General features: G+C 47.5%; 1 protein-coding gene across 1 annotated transcript in view; it reads left to right on the top strand.

Annotated features, from left to right (window-relative positions):
- The window catches only part of STIMATE (STIM activating enhancer), a 60,863-nt gene that overhangs the window by 25,607 nt on the left and 18,917 nt on the right, over nucleotides 1-16,339 (top strand). Inside the window, exons 2-3 of the mRNA XM_019633952.1 lie at nucleotides 11,469-11,517; nucleotides 13,893-13,988. Of these exons, the coding sequence (XP_019489497.1) occupies nucleotides 11,469-11,517; nucleotides 13,893-13,988 (145 nt within the window). The remainder of the gene's footprint in view (nucleotides 1-11,468; nucleotides 11,518-13,892; nucleotides 13,989-16,339) is intronic.

The raw sequence follows: 16,339 nt of genomic DNA, 5'->3' as shown, positions 1-16,339 counted from the left end.
GACTTTTGACAAATTTATGTGTCATGGGAGTTAAAGTGGAGTGAAGGGTGACTGTTTTATTTATATTTTGAGACCTCTACCAACAAGTGTGGGGGGGGAGGATGGATGGATGGATGGATGGATGGATGGATGGCCAGATAGATGGATGGACAGACAAATGGACAAACAAGCAATAGTCTTATTACTTAAAACATACGTAGTTCTGAGTGGAACGGTTTGTGGAAAAGTCATTGCCGGTGGCCTTCGAAGCTGTTCCCCTGCCTTCCCTGCCCCAGGAAAAGGCTAAGGTGGGGCAGATGTGAGTGTGAAAGCCACAGTCCTGTGCAGGTTTACGTTGGCTCAAGCCTGCAGGTTCTGCACTTCCCCGGTCACATTTGCAGTTGTTTCTGCCCATGTAAGGTACTTGTTGATTGTGGTGAACAGACCTAGCCTGCGTTCCGCTCTGACTAGACCCAGCTGACTCTGTCTTCTCTCTGCCCAGAATAAACATGAGTCATGTGATCAAAAGGGTATAATGGCATTCACTCACGGGTGTGATTTTTGAGGGTTATTATAAAGGTCTCTCTTTAAAGATAGCTTTTCTGTCAACCTTTTTTGGTGCCGAAATTCCAAAATGTCTTGATTTTGAGTGTGCAAAGCTACCATGAGTCACTAGCCTCAGGAGGCAGCAGTAGTTGGTCAGATTGCTTCCCAATGTAACCGTGGAAGAGGTCAGGACACAGGGCAGGTAGGTTTGGAAGGTTGCTTGGGGATGAGAGAGATGCAGGCTTGAGGCACTCTGTCCTGAGTGGACAGGTCCAAGGGAGGGGCTGTCACCAAGGGCCTGGGGGCCTGCAGTGGGAAGGGGCAGCATCAGCAGAGTGTTGCAAAGGGGCGGAAGTCTCCTTACACACTTCCGGTCTTCACCAGTTGTTACATGGTTAATCAGAGCTCCGTGGTGCCCTGGGGAGGGGACAGGCACCCTTAGCTGAATTCTGACAGCAGCATTCTCTGCTGCAGGCGCCCATTCAGCCAGATCACATGGCCAGCAGCACCCACCTGCTTTTCTCACTGGATTGGAGTATGATGACAGGGTGTCTCATTCATGGTGTTTCTTGAATTGATGACATGTCATCGACTTTTTTCATCACTCTGATTATAGATGAAATTCTGCAGCATTCCCCACTTGATTTGATGGTGTGTCTCCTATCGTCAGCGAAGAGCAGTGTGAAGCATCTTGACAAAAACCAGCTCTTTTCCGCCAGTGATTTTCTGAGCCATCAGAGCTGGTCTTGAGCACTCTTTCCAGCCAGTCCTTCCTGAGCACATCCATGCGTCCTACCCTGATAGGGGTGAGGCAGAAGGACGAGACCTGCCTGCCATGGGATGTGCTAGCCCGTGGAGTGCCCTGCCACTCTGCCCAGGTTGTTCTGGTCACCGCCCTTCTGGGCTCATCTTTCAGAGCACCAGCATTTGGACAGTTCTCCCAGGGGCCAGCCTTGGGGCTGATGGAGGCTGACAGACCAGGGAATAGAGAGCACAGCTGGGACTAGCTTTGATCTGGTCCCACGTGGGAAGTGCAGGCCAGAAGGAGATTTGGAACCAGAACTACACTGGTGGAACTACCAGTGATCTTGGTTGTATTCAGATGGTAACATTTTAGATAACTTTCCAAACGTGTAATGATTTATAATTGAAAAGATAAAAGAAAGACTTTAGGGAGGCCCTGGATCCACAAATGATAATCAGATGAGTGCTTTCTTGGGATTTCAGAGGGAAGGGAGGCTTTTCACTAAGTATGTTTTATACTCTTTGAAATTTTTCTTAAGGCAAATAAAAAAATTGCCTTATTAGTTTTATAGGGATGCCATAACAAATAATCACAAACTTCTTGACTTAACACAACAGAAATTGATTCTCTTACAGTTCTGGAAATGCAGAATCAAGGTGTTGGTAGGGCCACGCTCCTTCCAGCAGCTCTAGGGGAGACCTTCCCCGTCTCTCCACTTCGGGTTTCCCTGGCTTGTCCAGTCTCTGTCTCTGTCTTCACAAGGTCGTCTTCTTTCCCCTTGTGTCTTCTATTCGTCTCTCATAAGGATACTTGTTATTAGATTAGGGCTCACCTGGTTAATCCAGGATAAACTCTTCTCAAGATCTTTAAATATATCTGTAAAGACCGCTTTTCCTAATAAGGTCTCATTCACAGGTATCGGGGGGTCAGGATTTGGACATATTTTGGGGGAGAACCACCATTCAACCCACTACAATTGCCAACCAAATCTTGGGGGAAGAACTCACTTATGTGCTGCTTACGATAGAACCATCTTAAATATAAAGTTGAAAGAAGAGGGATTTTAAACGATACCATACAATAACCAAGAGAATGTCCTCTCTGAATTTTATACACTCCATATATTCACCTCTTCCAAAAGAGGAGTACTCAGAGCCTGGGGGATAGCCCAGGAGGAGAACAGTGGTAGGATCCTAGGATGCTCCTAGCATTCCGGCCCCTGAGCTGCCCACAGGTGTAGGAGGAAGGAAGCTAGAGTAGAGAGTCAGGTTGCAGCTGACAGACCCAAGGTCATATGCTTCTTGGAGACTGGAGGCCAGGATGGAGTGTCTCAGCCCAGGACTGGGGAGAATGGATGCAGAGAGGAGAGGGAAGCCAGGGTCCAGGGCAGGGACACAGAATGTGGTTTGCGAGAGCACAGGTTCTGTGTTTGCCCCCTCTCCTATTTACTCTCATTTAATCCTGATGCCAGCCTGGTAGGTCATAGCATACCCCCTTTTTTATACAAACCCACATAGCTTGTTAATAGCAGAGGCAGGACTCAAATCCATGTCTGTCTGCCTTTTGGCCACTACACCTTTTCAGGGGTGATAGGACCCCATGCCTGGCTTTAGGACGTGCATGCATAAAGGAAGAGAGCCTGCTTCGGAGCCCACTCCAGCGTGGAGGCAATGGCTCAGAGCGTCATTAAAGCAGTGAAACGAGGCCTGTGTGCGGCATGTCCTCATGGGCCCCCTTTTCCGTCCCTACGCTCAGCCCCCCGCTCTCCTTCCTTCTCCCACTAGGGGTTCTTTCAGGCATTGCTCCATCAGCCTTGGATTCCAGCTCTGCTGTCACCATGGCAGGGACCTGACCTACACTTGAGGTGTGCCTTTTGTTCCTCCACCAGCCCCCTGCCTCAGGGGACGTGTGGTGGTAATGTTAGAATACATTGTGCTTAGGTTTGGTCCCTTGCTCCATCTCAGTTCTTCCCATCCTGTGGAAGCACCATTAATTGAGAAAAGATCAGTTGTCCTGAGCAACTCTCTGAGAGCCTTTTCATTTGTGGCTTCTAAGCGAGCCGCTGTCAGGCCCCCATGGAGAATGGGCTTGTTTCCACGGGACTGTGTATCTGGCTTGCTGTCCAGGAGGGACTTGGAGGCAACTCATTTCTTACCTGCACAGAAGTCTTGTGTCTCCCCGATTTAACACCACCACCACCACCACTGAAACAAAACCAGAAATGCAGTGGAACATTGTAAAATCTCACCTCTGGAATAGTAACTCTTGACTTCTCTTTCTCTCTCACCCACATGCACTCTTGTCAGCAAATCCTGTCAGTTTAGTGTTTAAGATCCAACCAGGATCCAACCTCTTATCAACTTCTTCTGCCACCACCCCTGGCCAAGCCACCGTTGTTTCTCCCTGGGTTAGTGTGATGGTCTCTTAACAGGTCTCACTGCTTCCACCATTGCCCCTTCAGGCCACTCTCAGCACAGATGGAGTGAGCCTATTCAACTGCTGTCCTGCAGCCACCCCCAGATCACTGTAAGCAAAGGTGGAGCCCTCACAGTGGGTCAGAAGGCCTGGGAGGTCCGACCTCATGCCTCACACTCCCTGCCCTTCACTGGCCTCAGCTCTCTGCCTGAGGGCTCTTCACCCCTTCCCTTCTCCGGGTCCTTGTTCACCTTCCGGATGTCCTCCGCTACAGTTGCAAACCCCACCGCCCAGCCCTCCTCTCTTCTTTCTTGCCTCGTGTCACTTGTCACAGCCTGACATGCTGCAGGTTTACTCCTCTCCCTTCCCCGACTAGAATGTAAGGAAGATGAGGATTTTGTCTATTTCATCTCATGCCAAATGGGCCTATCCAACAGCAGGCCCCTCAAACATGACTGGACGGATGAATGAAGTTTTCTGTTGTTTTCCTGCAAGATTAGATGTGGAGTAGTTCCCTTAATGTTTCTTCTTCCTTTAATTAAAAGAAAATGATTTCTGACTCTGAAATATTCTGGGGTAAGGGGGTGGGGGATGGAGAGCAAGGTCCACACCTCTGCTCTTGAGCAGCGTCTGCGTCCATCCCGAACCCCATCTGAAGCGCTGCCCTGGGTGAGGCTGCTCCCCAGCAGACGAGCAGGCACACACCCTTCTCCCTTGATTGTCCCAGAGCCAGCTCTGAGTCACACCACTTCTCCCACGTCCACTTTGCTGGGTTAGCACAAGTCTCTGACAGGTTTGTCTTTTATTTTTAAGTTTTTGAAATAAAAGCAATGTGACTATGGAAGAATGTTTTAAACCATTCAGAATGATATAAAAAGTCTGCTTCCTTCATCCATAATCCTTTCATCAAAGGTAGCGCTTGTTAGTAGTCACATATCCCTCTAGGAAAAAAAGACGTACATAAAATAATACCAGCATGTATACTGGGGTGCCAAAAAAATGTATACATGACTTGTAGTCATCTTTTGTTATTGGTATATATTGTTGTGGGNTCATGACTTTTCCAACGACCCAATAGAAGAAGAAACAGTAAAGGAACGTGGGGCTGACAGATGTGGCAAAGTGCGCTGGCCAACTGCTCAGCCCAGGATGGAGCCAGACCAGGAGCCTGGAGTCCTTGGTTCCAGGTCCTGCTCTGGCAACAGCTGGGGCAAGGCCCAAAGCAGGCTGTGCCCATCAGTTCCACCACAAAACCCTTGGGGTAAATAGGGCACGGTTTTCTCCGATAAGAAATCAAAGGAAATAGAGACTAGGAATCTCTTTTTAGGCTTCCGAGAGATAGCAGGGGGACCAGATGAGGCTTTTCTTTCCCTAGTTCAGGATGCTGTAATCTGGAATGGGGTGGGAAGGTTGGGGATAGGGGTTTTGCTGTGCTTTGCTTTCACAAATGGCTTATCCCAGAGTAATCTGTATTTTTCCTCCACACAGGCTTTTATGTTTTGGGTAGTGGACAATTTCCTCATGAGAAAGGGGAGGACGAAAGCTAAATTGGAAGAAAGGGGAGCCAACCAGGACTCGAGGAACGGGAGCAAGGTCCGCTACCGAAGGGCCGCATCCCATGAGGAGTCAGAGTCTGAGGTAGGGCCTAGCCCTCGTGCTGCTGCCCGAGGATGTCTCTGGTCTTGTGCCAGCCAGGGGGAGGGAGAAGAGGCTGGCAGTTCCCATCTAGCCAGGACCCGTTTCTGCTGTCCCGTGGGCCTTTCCAGTCCAGGGAGGTGGAGTACCTTTTGGGGGTGGCTTCCTTCCACATTCCCTCCACCAGTGGAGAAATACAGGCAAGGGAGGAGCTGCCTTGTTCCAGGGAAGCTGGCAAGGACTCTCATGGGCCTGACTATTAAGCTTTTTTTTTTTTTTTTAAGATTTTATTGGGNTACTGAATGGTTTTAAACAAATACTTTGATCTGTTATTTTTGAGAACTTTTCTCAGTAAGGTCAGGTAGGTTACTGAAAGGATTACAAAACTCCATTGAAAATCTAGCTAGGAGAGATTGTGCCTCTGAAATGGCTTTTTGGCTCAAATGTGTCTTATCCCAGAAGTGAAAGTAGATAGGATGACCTCAGGAAAGGCAGTGATGTCTTTCTGCATGCTTCTCCCGAGATTTTCCAGAAAAGGGAATGGCCTGGTGTTGTGTCCATTACAGCTGCATGAAGGTATTCACTGCGCTTCCATTGTGTACAGTTGACAGGCTCGGGCAGGGCTGGGGGCCCTGGCACTGGTGCCCAGACAGGGATTGCTTCGAAAACTGCAGAATCAAAGCTGGAGATTTCTCTCCGGGCCACGTTGTCTTCTCAACCTAGATTGGGGCCTTTACCTCCCCTGAAATGTAACTCTCCAGACCCTCTTCTGGCCAGCTGTGGTCAGGCAGCTCCGGCAGAGCTTCTGGAGCAAGCCCCTGGCTGCCCCCCGCCCCCCCCCCTTGATTTTCTCTGGGTCTCCACTTGGGGAGGCATGACCCAGAGGCCCATCCCATGGGTCCTGCCTGTCACTGAGGATGTGAGGATGTAGATCATTCCCTGGAGGGGCTGATCCTCCACCCTTCACCAGGTCCCTTTTGAAACATTCTCGAGACACTTCACGGCCTGAGTGTCCCACAGCATGGACTATTGGATTCCTCCATTTCTCAAGCATAGTGACTGATGGGATCACAGATGGACCTTTGTCACAGCCCTGAGGCACAGCCCATCACTCCTTGCCTTGAGGGCTTCTCTTTTCTTCCTTTTCCCCAGCCCAAAATATTTTGGGGTGCCCCTTCCCAGGCAGACCCTGAGTTCCTCCAGAGTCAGATTTCTCCTTTCAGGGCTAAGGGCAACCGGAACAGTGGAGGAGTCGGGGTGGGGAGTGAAAGATGAACAGGGAGGTCGTTTGCTGCCTTCATAATTCAAAAACATTGTGGGGAGGGGAGAGCGGATAGCACCACAGTCAATGGAAAAATCAACAGTGGATAATAATAGCAGTCTTGCTTAACACAGCTTCTGCTGCCAGCGGACGAAAAGAACTAGCTCTTCTAACCTCCAGCAATGGGCACTTACTAACTTTGGTGCTTTTTAATTATATCTTAGAATCTCTTGAAAGAAAAGCTACTCTGGTATCTCCAAATTAGGAAATCCCTGATTTTGTTTAAATCACCCACATTTGTATGTTGGTCTGAGTCGATTTTTAGTGCTCTGGGGACTCATTAAACAGCTCTAGCGTCAGGGGTGTGGGGTGGGGGTGTGAGGGCTCCCGGGAGCTGTGGGGAGGGGGCAGGGCATTGCCCAGCTCCAATCCTGTGTCTGGGTTGCATGTGACGAAGCGTCCCCTCTCCCTGCAGGAGACCCTCTGCAGTGCGGAGCCTGGGTCGGGCAGTGCGCTCTTTACATAGTGATCATGATTTTTGAAAAATCTGTTGTCTTCATCGTCCTCCTAATACTTCAGTGGAAAAAGGTTTGTCTCTTGTCTCTTCTTGGGCAGCTCCTTGAGATGCTAAGCAAGACAGTACTTCCTCCCCATACCGCCTCTCTGCCCCAACCTATTGGAAAACCAAGTCTGTTGTTTCTTTTTTTTATTTTAACCCCATGAATACACCCTGGATTTGGTCTGATATGGCAGCTATTGGCTACCTGTCAAGAACAGTAACTAGTCAGTTTTTTACGTAGCATCCATTCACTTCATTTACACATATGTCTGCTCTTAATGTCTAGATTAAGCCAATGGAATATATAAAGCCAGTGAAAACACAGTCCCTGCCCTCGTGTTGCTTTCTGTCTGATGTTAGTCTTCAGGCCTCGCCACTGTAAATGTAAGGCAGGNGAGATGGTGGCAGACCTTTTCAACTTGCTCTTCAACCAAGCTGTCTGCCTAGCCTTCGTCCCCGAGGCCGCTCGCTCTACATTCTGCATAATAGGACAAGGGATGCAGAAAAACTTGATAGAGCTTCTCATAACCACCATGCCACATGGTGGTGGTTTTCCCAGTGCCTTCACAGAAGGAAAATCGGAGGGAGCCCAGCAGATAGATGAACTAAGTGAGCACTGGGAGTCCAGGAATCCTAATTTGACTCAGACCACCTTTTCTAGGACAGCCTCGTGCTCCCATCCCTAAGGGTCATGGTTTATTTACAGTGTCTCTCACCTGTACTGGTGGTCACATTTCTCATTTATCACGTCTTCCTCTCACCCAATCCCCCTGTTTCTAAGTGAAGAAGAGGTGAAAGTAGATGTAAGAAGAACCCTAAGGTGCCTGAAGTACCCATCAGACCTCCTGGATGGGATTCCCATTACCGGCCATGGGGGACCTCAGATATTTTATCTCATGGGGGCTGATGATTTCTTCATTTATGGTCTCCAGCGTCCTTGGGGTCAGGTTATTACTGTAAAGTTAAGGCTTCCTTTGCTGTCCTGCCATGTGATTCCCAGGCTTTGGGACTGAGGAAAGGAACTCTCTTGCTTCTCTTCTGCTCAGATTCTGGTTGGTTACACAGCTTGTATTGTTTGAAAGGAGAAGACACTGGGTGCCAACTTCACTAGACTAAGAAGCTAGGGGAAAGGTCTTAAATGTCATATAACTCTAGTATCAAGAGAAGAGATAGTCTTCTATTAATTTTTCTGCTAAGGGTGCTTATAAATTCACTTCCGTCAATAAAATTCATAGGTGAAGCCCCAGTGAATTCCCAGAGGAAGCGTGTCCTGCTGGATAAATGTATGGTACTCTGAAGACTGGCCATCCACCATGCCGTTGGCAGTCCCATCAGCTCCCTCTGAAGGTACAATGCCACATTAGCTCTTGTCTGCTGAGAAGGTTAAACAAGGCCTTCTGAAACACTAGGGAACCCCAACTTTTTACCTCTTTATGTAGTGTTGTAACAAGCCAGTTTCTCTTGGTTTTGGGTATGTGCTCTTGGAAAAACAGTGGAAATGTTTCTGACTGGTGCTTTCAGTACAAACGTGCATTTAGGGAGGCTCTCAAGCTATTACTGAACTTAAAGAATTCGTTTTGCCTGCACACATCAAAGCTAGTGGAGACGTGAACAGGAGTTTGAAGCAAAGAAAGTAGAGGTTTATTTAAGGAAATTGAGCCAAGCCTGGAGACACAGGTGAGCTAGCACTCAAAGACCAGGCTCCCCGGTGGTATGTAGGTTGCAGGTTATATAGGGCAAAATCACAAGACACTGTGGGTCGTGTTGAGAGCTGATTGATTAGAGGTGAGTTAAGGGTCATGAATCATTTCTTTAGATCTTGACAGTTCTGAGGTCTTTTCCAGAGTTCTGTCCAGTCTCATGAGAAAAATAGCCAGGGGGTTGTTCCACCTTAGGGTTGAGGAACTGAAACAGAACTTAGGTCAAGATGTTATCTTTAGCTGCCAGAGGTCTGGACCTTGTGACAATTAGTCAGGTGGGCTTCTGCTGGGGAAGGGAGGGGAGGGAATGAGGGGGGGCTGATTATCTGGGGGAAAGGCTAGGTCTCTGAGAGGTGTGTGTATGGAGATAGAGAGAGAAAGAGGATATGCTTTCTAGAGCTAGGATTTAAAACTATATTCAATCAAAGTCATAAGGACCTTTGGTTTCCAACCCAACTTGGCAGATGACCGCTTGTCATCCAAAGGGAGGACTCCTGGACCATGGAACAGAGGAGCTATACCTGGGACTGTAGGGTTCCCAGACCAGGGAACAATGCTGGTATACCCAGTGGTCAAGTGCATGGGCTCTGGTATCAAACTGCCTGAATTTGAGCCATAGCCTCTCATGACCACCATGCCACATTTTCCCAGTGTTGTGTGGCTTCATCCCAGGTGGCTTTATTCCTCTGAGATTATTTCCTGTCCTCAAAATGAGGGAGGTGATTATCTATCTTAATAGGTAATTATGAGAATTAGAAAGATAAGGTTCTTAGCCTGGTGCTGAGTAAATGGTAAGCTTGCCGAGGCCCACCTTAGCTCACTGGCCTCCACAGCAGATGATCCTGGGGAGGTAGAACAGCTCACGCTGTATTGTTTTTATTAAAATAGGGGCTGGCTGAGTGGCTCAGTTGTTAAGAGCACGAGCTCTGAACAACAGGGTTGCTGGTTCGATTCCCACATNTAAATATAAATAAATAAATATATATATATCTCCTTTAAAATGGATATGAACAGAATTATGGACATATTATTTTGTAATTAATACAATTTGGAAGTCTTTCCATATTAATCCATACAGACCTACCTTGTTTGTAGTAACGGCCTAATGTTGCATTGTACCATGATGCATTGTATCTACCCAATCCCATATTGACAGGCATTGGTTTCTGTCTCTCTAAACACCATACTTTGTTTCTGTATACAGACAGCCTTTGCTTTGCAAACGGTGGACTGCCTGTGTTCATTTAGAGAAGGATGTATTGATTTGGACACCGTTTTCTCCCTCCCCATCTCCCTTCTCCTCCTCCTTCACCTCCTTTGGCAGATCAGGGCTCTGCTGGAAGTTGGCTCTTGCCTGCTCCCAGTGGTAGAGCGGCATCCTCCGTGGGCTTGCAGCCGTGTCTGTTTCTTCCTCAGTAGTTTTGTGTGGGAAACATCACACATGCAGCACTTTGCGTGTTTGTTTTAGTAGATGGAATCCTTGTGGAAATAGTCTGCCTGGAGCTTCAGTGGAGGACTGGACTTTTAGAATCGTTCTCTTTACTTCTGTTCAAATGGTTGTGTCTGTAGACCCGAGGTGAAGGTGTCAATCTGGGGAGTCCTTGGCCATCTGAGGTCAGCCAGGCTGTTGCTGAATGAGCACTCCACCCCTGCTGACTGTTCTGTAGCTGGGAGTACCACTGCCTGGTGCTGTGACACAGCCAGTGTCCTTCCTTAGTCCTCTCTACCCCCAGAAATCCACCCTCTACCTGATTCAGAGCTGCTTTTTAAAACACAGTTCCCACCATGTGTTTGACTCTGCTTAGCATCTTTTCTAGCTTTTCCTTCCCTACAGGATTCAGTCTAGACTTTTTAGCTTGGCATTCAAGACCGTCCCTCATGTGGCCCCTGCCCAGTTTGTTTGCCTTGTTACCTGCTATATCAAATCCAAATTTATGCCAAACACACTCTGCTACGTTATGTCCCTGTACCTATGAATTCATGGTGTGTATTCTGCCTAGAATGGACCTCTCTCCCATCCCTTACCCATTTGCAAACCCCTACCCAGCCTTCTGGTCCTGGCTTGGCCACCTCTCCTGACTAGCACCCTTCCTCCAAGCAGGCAGGGCTAGTCATCCTTCCCTCGACCCTTCATTTCACCTCAGACTTACCTCTTCTCTAGCACTTGCCACACATATGGTTATGTGTCTGCCCTCCTGCCTGACAACTGCCTTTGTCTCTTCAGTGCCTAGTTTGGAGCAGGTACTCAGTGAAACTTTGGGTGTATGGGAGGATGGATGGATTTGTCGTTGGGTAGAACATACCCTGAAGTTAGAAGTAGCTACATTCCACTTGGTGGTTTCCACTCCTTATCTGAGAGAGCCTTGTCACAAAGAAGAAGAAAATACAATTTTCCTGAGTGTGAGGAGACATTTTTCCTAGTGTCCAGTTCTGAAGAATCTGTACTGGTTGGCAGCAATACCGGGCTTCTGTGACCTTCACGGCTCATTGTACATTGTCATATATTAAAAGAGCAAGTACCATAACTTGGCATTGTAAACACTGAGTGTACTGATAACCCAACTTGTTATATGCATTTTGCTTTGTTATTGCTGTGGAACGCTACTGAATGTTTGTCTTTTCTTTCAGTCAAACGCTTCAGAGAACCAAAGCATGAAAGACGTCCATGGAGGATATGGTAGGTATTTAAATTTAAATTTAAATATTAGCTCATTCCTGGAATGCTTTTGACCATTTTCAGGTTTTTGGGTTTTTTTGGGGGTGGGGGTGGGGGAGGGAATGTGAACAATTATACATAACAAAGTGTTGGACTCCCTTAGTTGAATTAGTCATCAGGAACTATGTATAATATGAAAGCACTTCTATTACTCCTGATAACGTTAGGCCCTACCTTGATTCTGTCACACGCTGCTGTCCAGTTTTAGAAGAGGGACGATAATACAGATATCAGTCTATGCCACAGGCTCCTTCAGTTATGTCTCTCTGTTGTTCGATTATGTTAAATCCTTGGATTCTATAGTCTGTATGCATAAGCAAAAAAATAATCTAAATTTGGAGATTTGTCACATATACCATGTAAATGTTCCTCTCCCTAAAACTAGCCTTTCTTGGTCCTAGGATGACCCTGTAGTGACAGTTTTTCCTTCATAAAAAAATGGTGGTAAAGCTTCAGACACAGCTTCTATAGACAAAACTTAGAAAAATTAATCACTTGGAAGAAGACAGCCAGCTCTTCAGGACAAGATGTCCACAAGAAATCATCTCTCTTGGGCTGTCTTAGGCTGCCACTTATCCTCACAAAATAGCCATTTTTCTCCTTCAGAGAAAACTTCCAATAAATCACTGTGGTAAAGGCTTCTTCATAAAAGGCTCGGTACATACTTGATTGATCTTCAGTGCATTATTTCAGGATGTTGATAATTATTTTTATTTTACCCCAGTTGGTTTCTCTCAAATCTGAGTATCTAGCTTGGGCTGGGGGTACCTCGGGAGGACCTAGAGTTGGGGCACTGTGTTTTACACACATTGCCCTTTGGTGACTCCTACTTTGCCATAATTTCAGGAACTGATTTTCAAGCCTCGGTCGCAGGGTTGGCCTGGATCATCTCTAAGGTCTGTTCCAGTCCTGAGATCCCATGGCTGATGTCCCATGCCTGTGTGCCCCTTTATCACCCCCCTTCAGTGGCCCGGCCAATTCTGGATGCCCAACCTGGAGGGCCAAGAGAGATGGCCTCAATCCAAAGGTTCCCCAGTCACAAACCACGAGTGGTCTTCAGGTGTTCATGGCAGAGAAGAAATTAAAGGCCCCACATCATCTCCACCTTGCTCTTGCCATGTGGACTAGGGGGGAGGGAAGACACAGGGTGTCCCAAAGACCAACAAGTTTGTTTTTTTCTCTTTTGAAACTCTTGTCATGTAGTCCAGGGGTTGGCAAACTATAGCCCGCAGGCCCAGTCTGGCCTACTGTCTGTTTTCATAAATACAGAATTACAGGAACGGGAGTGCTTACGGCTGCTTTTAGGCTGCAGTGGTAAGTGTGTAATTGCTGCGGAGAACGATGGCCCGCAGAGCCTAAAATACTTATTCTCTGACCCTTTACAGAAAAAGATTGTCCCTCCCCCAATCTAGCCCATTGTTTAAATGGCAGCAGCAGAAAGTTGTTTAGGGTTTCAGCTGCAGTACTAGCTTTGTGCATGTCTTGTTAGTCGCAATCATTTCGCTCCCTGTGAGTGAGGTCGAACAGGAGCTCCGTGAAAGAGAGGAGGCAACTTGGACTTCATCACAAAGCTGTGATCAAGCATTTCACTTTTGTTTTTTTTTAAGATTTTATTGGGGAATCGGGGGAGGGGAACAGACAAGTTGCTGTCCTTTTGTTCTTCAGTCTAGTTGTGGAGGACGTTGCTTCACTGGCCCATGTTGGTATTATCATTGTGCTCCTCCCGGGTGAGGCAGATCGATCGCTGGCCATTAGATGGCCATTCATGGTGGCTCACAGCAGCTCATGCCTGCCAGCCGCTCACACTGGCTGCCGGCCATTCACAGTAGCTCACGGGAGCCCTCTGCGCCTCACCATCACCGGCGACTCATGGCAGCCCAGCTCCAGGTCGAGCTGTTGTTCACCATCTTAGCTGTAGAGGGCGCAGCATCACTGGCCCTCATGTGGATTCCAAACTGGCGGCCCAGCTGCTCAGAGCTGGCGTCCCAAGCCAATTCATAACCAACGAGCCATCGGCTGGCCCTCGAGCATTTCATTTTGAAGTAACAAAAAATGAAAAAATAAAAACACCTATTTTAAATATGTGGTTAATGTGTTTAAATATGTGTTCATCAGTGGCCCATTAGGAATTTCCGTGCACTGTTATTGAAGGTTTTGAAAGGTAGCTGAAACACCAACCCTGAATTAGTACTGATGCACTGGGGGAGAGGTGACTCATAATTAGAACTTGGGGCCTCCCAGTGGCTTTTTTCCTACTTCAGACTTAGCATTTTCCCCAAATTGGATATTACCCTCTTGTCAGAGTGATAACAAGTGCTGATTCCTGTTCTGTACAGGTTTTTAGACACTTCAAAACAAGCCATAGGAATGCTGTTCATCCACTTCGCAAATGTATACCTAGCAGATCTCACCGAAGAGGACCCTTGTTCACTGTAAGTGGCCTGTATTTGAGTACAAACATCACCCAACCCTCCACTTAAAATGCCGGCTGGCCTTGCTTTCTACTGCCAGTCATGTTCCCCCTAGCTTGGGGAGGGGGCGGCTCGCCTGTGCCGTCTGTGCATCTCTGAGAGGTCATCCTGTGCATGCTACCTATGAGCTCAGACACACAACTGTTAGTTGGCTGTTAGGGCTGTGCCTGGTTACATTGGCCTGTGCGCTGGCTTTCTGCTAATCTAATAAGTTCTGTTTCTTGGCTTCCTAGTACTCTGTGTCTCCCAATTTCCAAGCAGCCCCTGGCAGGGCAGCACAAGACCCAAAGGAGCATCTCTGTGCTGGAACAGGACACATGAGACTTCTCTGTGGTGTCAGCCACTCAGGGTCAAAGCCATTGTTAACCATCGTTGACCTCTTTGACCTGAAGACCATGGCTTGTTCGGCCTTGACAATGCAGTGTGCCATCCACACAGCCCCCAGAGAAATCTGCCTGAAATCCCAGTTGGGCCATGATACACTGTCCTCCTTGTTGACAGCCCCTACATGGTGCCTCACTTAGCAGATAGAGTGGAAAAGGAGGCTCACCTGCCTTACACTGGCTCCATCTCCTACCTTCCGAGCTCATACTTGGTGCTCAAGCCATGCTGGTCTATACCTGGTAGCTCTCAACCCTGCCTGCTGTCTCCTGCCTCTGTGCCTTTGTCATGCTGCCCTTTGCCTGGAGGGCCAGTGAGTCCCTTACCAAGAGGTTCATTGTGTATTTAAGATCATTTGGACTGGAAGATTCTTTTAGCTTCTCTTTTTTGGTGATAGCGTACAGTTTTGAGATTTAGTCCAGACCCAGATTTTGAAAGGAAGTTGTGAAGTGTTACTTCCCAGGGCCTTTCCTTAAGACCTGGGTAGGTTGTGATCTGTTTGGGTGTATTCTCAAAGCAGGGGACTGGAAAGGTGATCCTCCCGTAGGGAAAATAGTTAGGAAAGGGCTTTGTCTTTCCAATCCTTGAGCCCAGCAGCAAGCTCATGTCATCCTCTGGTGAATCGTTCTGCTGTCGTTGGCTGAGATAGTCTGAGAGTCAGCTGCGTACCCCAGGAGCACTGGGGCAAGGAAACCCAACTCCTGGTGCAGCCCTGGCCACATCACTGTCCCTTACAGTGCCTCCGTTGCCCATCAGCAAAAAGATGATACAACTTTAAAGAGGGACAATGACAAACTGAATCACAGCCATGATGGAGAAGGGTGACAGATCTCAAGTGCTCAGCCTGAAGGAGAAAAGGCCCAAGATGGAGCTTGGGGTGGTGAAAAGAGCACTTGATTGAGAGGCCAGACTGTGGGACAGTGGCGAAACTTTTCTGAGCTTTAGTTTCCTCATCTGTTCTGTATTTACTGCCAGATCCCTAGGATCACCATGAAGTTTCATGAGATGATGAGTATAAGTGCCATTGGGAGCCATAGGGCATTTATCAATGAAGATGTTAGTTCAATTGGAGGATATTGTTGTTAAAACTTGGGAAACTTGTGGAAGAGCAAATGCTGTACTGGGATTTACTCCAGTTCCACCATCCTTGTTTCGCCCTGTGACTTTTTACAGATGGGGTAGAGTTGGGCTAGACCTGGGCTATCTTGGGAGTCTGCAAACCTACACAGTTTCAGCTCAGAGAGTGGAAAAACAAACAGGAACGAGCTGCTTCCTGTGGCTACAGGGGTCCCCTGTGCTGAGGACACTGTTTTGGGTGGGAGTTAAGCTTTTGTGACATCCAGGGCTCTGTGACTCTGAGGGGCTATGATTCTAGAAACACACAGGTATGCATTTACTGTGTGTAGGTACTGTTTACATATATTGGCTCATTTGAGCCTCATAACAGCCCTGCAATATCGATACTTTGATTTTCTTCATTTTACAGTTGGGGAACTGAGGCAGAGAGCTTAATCAAGTTCACAGAGCTCAAGAGTGATAGAGCTAGGATTTGAACCCAGCTAGTCTGGCTCTGGGGCCCACATAATACTGTGCTGTCTGCCAGTCTCACCTGTGTTGGGCTCAGAGCATAGCGCCTTCTGCCTATTCCCAAGGCCTGGCACACTGTAGACTCAAATAACTATTTGGTGAGGGAATGAATGAACTAATGTATGTTCAGGCATACCTTAGAGATATTGTGGGTTCCATTCCAGACCACCGCAATAAAGCAAGTATCACAATAAAGTGAGTGGTAATCTTTTTACTGGTGGAGGGTCTTGCCTTCAATTTGTAAAAAAAAAAAGCAACATCTATGAAGCGCAATAAAGTGAAGCACAATAAAACGAAGTGTGCCTGTATGTGTATCTGGTGTTCTTGTTATTTTCAGGATGGGT

This window comes from Hipposideros armiger, unplaced genomic scaffold, assembly GCF_001890085.2.
Source record: "Hipposideros armiger isolate ML-2016 unplaced genomic scaffold, ASM189008v1 scaffold_1453, whole genome shotgun sequence".
NCBI lineage: Eukaryota > Metazoa > Chordata > Mammalia > Chiroptera > Hipposideridae > Hipposideros > Hipposideros armiger.
Note: the sequence above shows the minus strand (reverse complement) of the source record. Positions and strands in the feature narration are given on the sequence as shown.